The 10,184-nt window shown below is 45.0% G+C and overlaps 1 protein-coding gene across 1 annotated transcript in view; it reads left to right on the forward strand.

The window, feature by feature from the left end:
* Positions 1-3,985, forward strand: part of IL6R (interleukin 6 receptor) — an 85,467-nt gene extending 81,482 nt beyond the window's left edge. Inside the window, exon 13 of the mRNA XM_008592849.1 lies at positions 3,354-3,985. Within this exon, the coding sequence (XP_008591071.1) occupies positions 3,354-3,600 (247 nt within the window). The 3' untranslated portion in view covers positions 3,601-3,985. The remainder of the gene's footprint in view (positions 1-3,353) is intronic.
* The last annotated feature ends 6,199 nt before the right edge of the window (positions 3,986-10,184 follow it).

Here is a 10,184-nt window from a genome sequence, read left to right on the forward strand (position 1 = left end):
AAAAAAAAAAAAAAAAAGGCTGAACCACGGTGACTGTTGGGATGGCCACATTTACAATAGGTAGAGTATGAGAGGCAGGTTGACATCTGTATTAATCTATTTCTGTTGCTTATAACAAAATACCTAGAACTGCATGATTTATGAGAAAACAAAATTTATTGCTCACAGTTTCTGAGGCAGGGAAGTCCAAAGTCCAAGGAACATATCTGGTAGTAGTGACAGTGACCCAAGGGTCTCACATTGCAAGATGATGGAAGCAGAGAGAGACTAACCTCTCATGTGCCCTTTTAAGGCCCTCAGAATCTAATCAGCTCTTCAAGGCCCCACCTTTCAATTACCATAATAGGACTTCCCACCCTCAACAGTTAACAGTGGGGATTAAGCCTCAATAAGGTTGGGGGGCATCCAATCTACAGCAACATCCATCCTGCCAGTCTATGATACTGTACTTTTTTGTTTAGAGCATTTATTTTGTCTCCTGAGCATAGTGTTTTCCTAAATATTTTTCCAGCAATATCAGTGATAATTTTTAAAAATTTAAATGTGCTGTTTAAAAAGGTTTGTCATCTTAAGTGAATGTTACGACTTACAGGGGCCAATTCTTCCAGCCCCCCACTGATTCTATTTTATGCTATCAGGAACTGGGAAAATAGGATTCTTCTAACAGAATTATTTTTCTGCACACTTATGTGGAATGGACTTATGCTATTAAGTGAGGGCTTCCTATGTGTATGCCTATGACTTAACAATCATTTTGTATTTAATATAGTGTCCCATTCCAATATTTTAAAATCACAGACTCTCACCTCTGCGGTGAGGGGCACAGGGACTTTCATGGTGTCCTGGGCTGTGAAAGTGGCTGGGTACAGTGGGTACTCTCTGTAGCCCTGAGAGGGTCTTAGTTTCTACATCTGATTTTTTAAAAAGAGTGAGAGTTATTATAAATGTTTTAAAGACTTCTTTTAGTTATAGGACCTTTTCCTTAAAACTTTATGAAGCCCAAATATATAAAATAGACAAAAGGTGGAGGTCAAGGTGCAAGTAAAGGCCGATAGCTCAGCTGTTTCTTCCTTCTACATGCCCCACAACCCCTCTGACCCCCAGCCCTGCGCATACCCGTCTGTGCCAGCTGTGGACTCCCCCCAGGCTGGCTGGTTTCAAAGGCCCCTTTGAGCTTAGCGATTTTCAGAAAGGATTTCATTCTCTCCTCAAAATATTTCAAAGGAAAGCTCACCTTTCTTGGTTACTCTTCCAGTTGCTCTAAAAAAAACTGAGGACAGAGATTGCTTCCGTATTGATTAAATGAAGCCAGTAGGGACTTAAAAAAATGTGTGTGTATGTGAGTGTGCATGTTATGTGTGTGATATGATTATTATAGGTAATTTGCTAAATACTGACAAGTAGAAGAAAAATATCATATCCAGCCACGTTAATTTTTAAAATGTAAATGTGATTGGGCCAGCCCGCGGCTCACTCGGGAGAGTGCGGTGCTGATAACACCAAGGCCCCGGGTTCGGATCCCATATAGGGATGGCCGGTTAGCTCATCGGGTGAGTGTGGTGCTGACAACACCAAGTCAAGGGTTAAGATCCTCTTACCAGTCATCTTTTAAAAAAAAAAATGTAAATGTGATTGAAGTCTCACAAACATACAGAAATGTGCACATGTCATTAAGTGTACAGCTCCATGAATTTCCACAAAGTGAACACACCCATGTAATCAACACCCAGGTCAAGAACACTTAATATTTAGATGAATTTCGGCTGAGTCTTTTTCCTCTGCATACTTTCTTGTTTATTTTTACATAGCTGTGATTATTCTGTATCTACAACTCTAAATCCTACTTTTTAAATTTAACATTATAATGTAAGCATTTTTTCACATTATTACAAATCCTTTGTAAACCTCACTTTCAAGTAGTCGCAGACTCCTCTATGAGGTGGATATATACCCAAGTTCACTTAACCAACCTATTATTGGGCATTTGGTTGTTGTTTTGCTTTTATAAACAACACTGTGTTGAACGTCTTTGTGCATAAAGCTTTTTCCATAGCTATGTTATTTCATTAGGGTATTATTTCATTCCCAAAAGTGGAATTCCTGGGTCAGAGGGTCTGAATGTTTTGAAATCCAGAGCATCCTTCAGTCCTCTCATAGGGGAGAAGAATTCCACTCAAGGATTCAGCATAGCTCCAGTAAGCACTCCTGCTGGGTTCTCTTCCCGTGTAGTGTCCAAGTGGTGAAGCCTTAAGTAACATTCTGCAGATTGTTTATTCCTTTTGGCTAACAGGCTAAGGGCCAGTGGCAGATTCGGAGCCAACTATCAATTATTTATCATAACAAGGACAGGAATAGCCTGTCGATATAAAAAGAAACCCAAGGAAAATCTCCAAATACTGTTTCTGACATAGGTTTCCCTTTCTCCCTTACGGCCCTTCCTGGAGTAACCAACATTTGATGGAGTCAAGGGAGGCTACCTTGCTCCCACTTCTGGGTTTGTAGGCAATCAGTCAGTCACAAAGTGGGAAGCAAGACGGAGGAGATGAGGCTGGGGGCCCTGGCTGCCCCAGCACAGTTGAAGGGCCTCTTCAGGAGGAGACCTGACTGTACCTTTGAAGATCAGTATCACCAGCTCATCTTTCTTTGGGCTGTCAAGTGACTTTTCTCAGTTACCGAGCCCTGGCTTTGGGCCCAGAGTGGAGCACTGTGAACGAAGCTGTGATCAGAGAGATGTCTATCTCCTTCCTGTTTAACATTGACTTTCCTGTCAGATGAGTCACCTTGTGCCCAGTGGTGCCCACGGTTGAGTCTGTGAGGACTCTCCAGCATGGAGGGAATGGACCCAGAGGCGGAGGGAGAACTGGGGAGCGTGGAGTATTGGAAGCAAGAGGAGGACAGTGCAGGAAGCAGTGCGGTGCTTTCCCTGCTATTTAATGGCAGTCTCCTTCCCTACTCCTCTTTCTCTTTCTCTTTTTAAGTAAATGGATTTGGGGTTGATGACGTGTACCTAATGAGCAGCCTCTGGAACAGGACCGATTAAGGGATTGTCAAGAGACTTTTCAGTGCTATAAAAGGGACACTTGTGGTCACGGATGCTTTAGTTCCCCCACTTGTAAATTGGACCAACGATATATGCTGATTTTCTCTGGGCGTTTTTGAAACTCACCACCTTTTCAGAGTATTGTGAAATCCCTGGTGACAATGAACAGCTGATGGGATAAGCTGATCACTGCTTTGAGCTGAAACCTGGGAGCGCCAGGCCACTAGGGCGGCCAGCTGTTGGTGTTTTTCACTGTGGGTTCATCACAGGGTAACTGAACATCTGTGTGGTTTGTCTTTGTGTCTGTGTGAAGGTTCAAGAAGACGTGGAAGTTGCGGGCTCTGAAAGAAGGCAAGATGAGCATGCACCCGCCGTATACTTTGGGGCAGCTGGTCCCCGAGAGGCCCAAGCCCACCCCAGTGCTTGTTCCCCTCATCTCCCCGCCAGTGTCCCCCAGCAGCCTTGGGTCTGACAACACCTCAAGCCACAGCCGGCCAGATGCCAGAGACCCACGGAGCCCTTATGACATCAGCAACAAAGACTACTTCTTCCCCAGATAGCTGACGGGTTGGCTGTCAGATGTGCTGGACCGTGTGATGCCCGAGCACAAGCTGGCTTAGCGAAAGCTGCTTCTCACTGCCATTCCAGCTCATCTCAGGGGCCTGGGGCCTTGGGCCTCACGGTTACAGAAAAACCTACACTGGGTGAAAATTGGTTTGCTGCCTCTGTTCAGAACGAAGAAGAGGTTGAGTTTTCAAACCTGCCTTCCCAAATGTTCTGCTTCAAGGGGTAGAGTGAACTCAAGCCACCATGATGAGAGCCGTGTCAAGACTCTCAGGCACTCAGGTGGGCAGAGCGGGGCAGCTGGGGAGGCCTTGGTGTGGAGAAGCCACTGGCCGCCCACGCCCTTTCTCCCATCCCCACAAGCTGCACCCTCAGGCAGGTGGGGTGCATTTCCAGCCAAAGGCTTCCCCCGTTGCCTAGCTCCTGGCCCACTGCACCGTCTCATCTTCTAAGCGCAGACTCATAAAACCCGAGTGCCTTCGCAAATCCATTTTTCTAGGCCTGAGCACAGCTTTTCCATCAACCACTGAGGCTGGAGGAAGAAGCTTTCTCCTGCCTTTCTTCCCCACACTTCAAAACAGCAGCGGCGGCGGTGGTGATGGTGGTGGTGTGGTGGTGAATAATATCTCAGGGCCTGATGGTTTTAAATGGAATGATAATTAGTTCCTCATTAGCATTTTGCTAAATGTGAATGACAATCCTAGGCATTTGCCGGATATAGAAGCAACTACACTGGCTTGATTTCCCTCTTTGCATCCCAGGGCTTCAGGAGGAGAGAAGCAGAGGGGAGGGAAGGGAGTGGGACAAGGTCTCCACAGTCGCCTGTAGTAGCAGAGCTGAGGGACACCTCAGCCTCTGAAAGCCAATGTTCTCCGTCCCCCCACCTCCCCCAAAGGACAGCTGGCAGTAGAGGGGGCTTCTGCCGAGACCAAAACTGTTTTTCTCCAACGTTATTTTGTTTTCAACTGAACCTGAGTAACTAGGGAAGATAATATTGATGTGAAAAGAAAAAAGAACCCGGCAAGAATGCATTTTAATTTGGTTTTCAAAAAACTGCTGACGATTTTCTCTTGAGAGGGTGGAAGCCTCAGTGTGGCTGAGTGTCTGGTATATAAATAACTTGGGGGCAGGGCAGGGAGCACAATAACTTTGTTTAGCACAAAACTGAATCAAGTGCAAAAGGAGGAGGAGAAGCAAATATTTTCCCCTATCAGAGAAGATATTCTGATTTCATTCTGTATTTCGTCTTTGTCTTCAAAAGTGAAAAAATAATCTGCGTCTTCTCTCATTTAGGGGAAAGGCAGCCGTGACTACGAGGGTGGCCGTTCCGGGTGGCAGTGCTGGGAAGCCAGCCGCCCCCATGCACCAGGCAGGTCCTAGAAATTCCCCACCCCTGAAAGCCTGAGCCCTGTTTTATCAAAGGGCTCAGTAAAAAAATCCCTTACCGTGGTGTCTTCCTCTTTTTATTTAGTTCTTCGAGTTTGATTCAGTTCAGCTAGTATTGAAGCACCAAGACACTGTGACTAACTCCTTCAGCTGATTCTGTCCGGGCTTTGAAAATTCAGCCATGTTAGTGGTTACCCAGACAGGTACCCTCATGTTTTGGGGTATCCCAGAGTGGAGCTGTGATTAAAATCAATCTTGTAAGCACGGACCCAAAATGTACCAGACCACAAAATTTTTCTAGTAGTCTACTCTTTTAGAAAAACAACCACCACCACCACCAGTCAGGTGCAAAAGGATGGAAACAACCGTGTTTTATTTACTGTTTGCCGGATTCAGGCTGTTACTATTTTGAGCAAGTAGTGATTTTCACTACTGCCTTTGTACGTTTTAGACCCTGCTGCTGCTTTAGACAACTCATGTTAAGGTGGCAAAATTCAGGCAGGTGTTTGTAGTTTTGTTTTTCTTTTCTCTATAACATTTCTGAGACTTCAGAACAGCAAAAATGCTGTTAAAGGGAAATATTAGAAATGAGAATCTGCATGAGAAAGGGTGATTCTGTGCCCACGATTCTTTAATTCTTTACACTGTTTTACCCAAATGTGATATTACCAAAGCTAGGCAGAGCCGTGCTAGCAGAAGATGTGAAATCCAGATAGCTCGTAATCACTGAGGGCAAGGCAGCTTTGATCTTCAAATTGTTATTGCTTTCATTATTATTGTAACGGAACTGCCTTTTTCTTTTTTGTATTGAAGAGGGTTTTTTTCCCTTTATTTTTATAAGCTAGTATAAATGAAGGAAAAGTATTTGTTTTCTCTGGGCTGTAGGCCTTGCTCAGTGCACACAGGTGTATACCCTAAGCTTTCTCCGACCTCAAATCTGTGGCGACTGAACATGTGTCTGTTTCTGCAGCTCGTGTGCTGCCTTGTGTCTTCAATAGTGCTGTTACGCTTCTGACACCGGTAGCCATCTGCCACACGGCTGGACATGAAATGCTGGACAATTGGGTAAACATGACTACTCATCCTGCTGGGTGGGAGAAGTCGAAAACAGGTTGGTTTGAGGTCTAAATTGCAGTGATGATGAATTCTTGCAGCATTAATGAAATATTAAAAAAAATTTTGTTTTTTCTTTTTTTGGCGGCTGGCCGGTGTGGAGATTCGAACCCTAAAAAATATGTCAAAGGAGCAGCATTGGCTGTGTCTGTGAGGTCTTTGGTCACTTAGAGCTCTTTGCTTGGATGGGGCCTTGCCTTTGCAGTTGGTTTGCTAGGCTCCAAGGTCACACTGAGTCTGCCATTTCCCTGCTGTCTTGGGAGGAAGGAAATTGGTCACCATGGCAAGGTGTGGAATCTGCTAATGGAACCAGGTTGGGAGCCCACCTGGTCGTGAACAGAACCCAGCAGAGCAGCCTGGGCATGGTCATGGTTTGTGGGTTTCCTGAAGAATGTTCAGGAATGTCTTGCCCAGCCACTTTGGTGCTGAACTGTATCATCTCAATGCAGGTCCTTAAGACCGACCCAGTTGGGGAGGATTCTGACACCCATCTCCAGGTGGGGTTGGTGAGAAATCCGCCTTAATTTGGAGATGCAGGGGTAACTCATGATCCTTTGGGGCATGAGCCCCACACCCAACTTTCCCACACAGCGGTTGGCTGTGGGGCTGTTGCTTGGGGGGTAGTTGGGGGGCAGGCTCCAGTTCTGTGCCAGACACTCCTGAGCATCCCCTAATGGTCCTTCCAGCCTGGTGTCCTCAGTGTGGCCAGGTGCCAGCTCTGGGGAGTTTCTATGGCAACCTTAATGATTATTAAGGAACATTGTCAGTTTTATGAACATATGCTCAAAGGCGGATCTACTTTAGAAGGAAAGGATTGGAACAGCATGTGGCAAGGCTGTTAGTAATAGGGAGACCTTACTGGATGGAGATCGCATCTGTTTAATAGAATACCTCAACTCTATATTGTTTTTTTGGAGAGAAATAATAGTTTTAAGCATTTTTTTTTTCTTAAACCTAATTACCTGAAAAGCTGATGTCTGTATATGGGGCAAAGTGTCAGTATATGTTTTTCAATGTTTTTTCTTTTTACCAGCTATTTTGCATTTAAAGTAAAAATTGTAAATGTTTGAAATAAATAATTTCTAGAAATATACTTGGTGTAATGCTTTGGGCATCTGTGTCATTTAAAGGAAAGACTTGCATAATTAATGAGGAGAAAGGATGGGTAATTAAACAGGACCATTTTGGGGGGGGGCCTCCCATTAATGCAGCATTAAAGCAACTCTGGAAAATAATCAGATATGTTTAAGAAAGAAGTAGAAATTTCTCAAAAGGCTTTAATTATGAAAGTACTTCCCAAAACGAGTCCTGGGATTTCTGGAAAGGATGTTACCACATGATGAACTTGAGGGGAAGGAACAGGAATGGCCATTATTTATCAAAAGACTGTTTATTGGACTGGGGTGGGGGGCGAATGGTATGACAAAGGCCACCCTGGGCTCTTGGTCACCAGATAGGCTGAATCTGTCCCCTGTTGAAAAGGGTCTTAGGTAGGAGAAACTTGGGACACAGCCATCCATATCTTCCGAACAGGAAAAGCCATCGTGGGGATGCTTTGTGGGTAGGAGTTGCCGTGTAAACAGTTCAGAGCTGGGGAGGAGGAACCCACAGGGAAGCCTGGAAATTATGTAACTCAGACTAAAGTGTGAGACACCCACTGCTTGGCTCCCTCCTGGGCAAAGCCCAGAGGAAAGCCGCAGGACCCATTGCCTGCTTCAGGACACCATGTTCTCCTCCTCTAGGGTTGATCCTTGTCTTGAAGAAAGCGATTCAGGAGCCAGATGTCCCCCTGGTGGTTGCACTGTGTGGGCTGTGGAGAGGAGTGGGCATAGGAGTCAGAAAATGGAAAGAACTGCTTTGGTTTCTCCCTTTCTCGATGACCTCTGTTACCCACCCCTTTCCCAGGCCAGGTGCCCTCACCCTGTGCTGAGTGGGGGCCTGGCCCACTCACCCCAAGGGAGAGAAACATGGATTCCTATTAGTGTGAGCTGGGGCTGCAAGCTGAGACCACCACAAGGGCCCAGGGACTCACATGGGTGGGCCTAAGGCAGCCAGACCACAAAGGAGGTCACGAAGGGGAGGGGTGGCAACCAGTTCCTGCCAGGTCCCTCCATCTATAGTTATCCACCCCTCTGGGCTGTGCGTGAATAATTTGGTTTTCTCTTGCTGTTCCTTGGTATAAACTTTAATGAACTTCCCCCCAAATCTCAAATTGTGCTTTGTTTATGGTGTGGAAACCTCATTACCTCCACTCCTTCTGGAAGGATGACCGGTCACCACACTGTGAATGGTGCTTCTCTCTGGGTGGAAAGGCTCAGTCGGAACATTGCTGGACCACGGTGCTGGACGTGGGGTGCAACAGGAAGCAATGCCCTCCTCAAGGACCAGCCATGCACCCTGCAAGCCCCACAATGAATAGGCAAATGCTATCTCTGGGAGCAAATGACTAATCGGGTCTAGGAGTCAGGGAAAGCAGGGATGGAAATATGGAATCAGAACGTGAAGACAGGGGAAGAGGGTTACAGCTCTCCCAAGGGATGGCGTCCAAGGGTAGGGGCCTGAGGGGAGGGAGAGGCCTGGCTTGCACCTGCTCTGTGTTGAGCACTTTTGCAATGTTCTAAGGACATTTAGGAAGTTGCTGAAGTCCAGATTTGCTTTTCTTCCCCTTTATGTACATTAAAAATTGTTTCATAACATTATGTTTTTACAATTAAAGAAAAAATTTTATTAAACAATTATGATCCCTCTATTTTGGAATAGTTCTCTTCTGTTTTACTATCTGTGAAAAATTGTTCATTAAAAAGTGTAAGAAGTAGGTGGGGATCATAGACAAAACAAAATTGGCTACAAGGTAATAATTGTTGAAGTTGGCTGGTTCATTAGACTAGTCTCTAAAAAAGCTTGCAATTCTGTTTTAAAAAGTGCAGGGATGTTAGGAGGAATGTTTCACTTGCAAACACACAGTTTCTAATAATTCAAAATGAATATAAACACACCTTTCTTAACTATCTTTTAAAGTAAAATGTTTTCTACTTAACACCACACTGGTTGATACCTTGGTAAACTACTTGGCTTTTATATGCATATCAAAAAATAATATATCTTTCCCTCAATTAGTCCAAATTAGTAATCCTGTTTATTTATGCAAATAAATCCGAAGCCGATCTGAATCATTAAAAAATGTCATGCAGAAAGCATTTTAAGTTTAAATCAAGATAATACAGGGACATACTATATGATTCATAACGTGGGGGAAGTAATTCTGGTGCTACTTGTGGATTTTGGAAATAACCCTCACGCCTCAGAGCAAATCTCAATGTATAATTGTATGTTAATTATCTGAGCTTAAATTGTATTCCTGACTTTGGAATACAGTTCTATAGGTGGAGCCTCTCCCAAGCAGCAGAAGGGCTGCCTAGGCCCACAGACACGAATTGCCAGGCCCAGTACAGGCTTGTCCTGGAGGTGGAGGTGGATACCTCAAGCCTAATCCCTATTTCCTTTGCCGTGAGTCCACGTGGCTCATCTTTGGGGGGAGAACACATTGGTCACACACGGCAACCTGAATGTCCAGTCGGCTAGATGTATTTCCACTGTAAGAGAATAGACTGGCATCCTGGTTTTTTAAAAACTGTGGTAAGAAACCCATAACGGGCTGGTTGGCTCAGATGGTTAGAGTGAAGTGCTGATAACACCAAGGTCCAGGGTTCAATCCCTGTACTGGCCAGCTGCCAACCCCCCCTCCAAAAAAAAACCGTAACATAAAATGTACCATCTTGGCTGGCCAGTTCAGTTGGTTAGAATGCAGTGTTGTAACACCAAGGTCAGGGGTTCAGATCCCCATACAGGCCAGCGACCCCCCCCCCCAAAAAAAGTTACCATCTTAACCATCTCCAAGTGTGTGGTTCAATAGTGTTACCTACATCCACATTGTTACGTAACCAATCTCCAGAACTTTTTTATAATCCCGAACAGAATCTCTGCACTCTCTAAACAATAAGTCTATTCCCCCATCCCCAGCCTGTGGCACCCACCATTCTACTTCCTGTCTCTGTAAATTTGACTACTTTAGGTACCTCAT

The sequence above is a fragment of the Galeopterus variegatus genome, unplaced genomic scaffold (assembly GCF_000696425.1).
Source record: "Galeopterus variegatus unplaced genomic scaffold, G_variegatus-3.0.2 Scaffold154, whole genome shotgun sequence".
Lineage (NCBI taxonomy): Eukaryota > Metazoa > Chordata > Mammalia > Dermoptera > Cynocephalidae > Galeopterus > Galeopterus variegatus.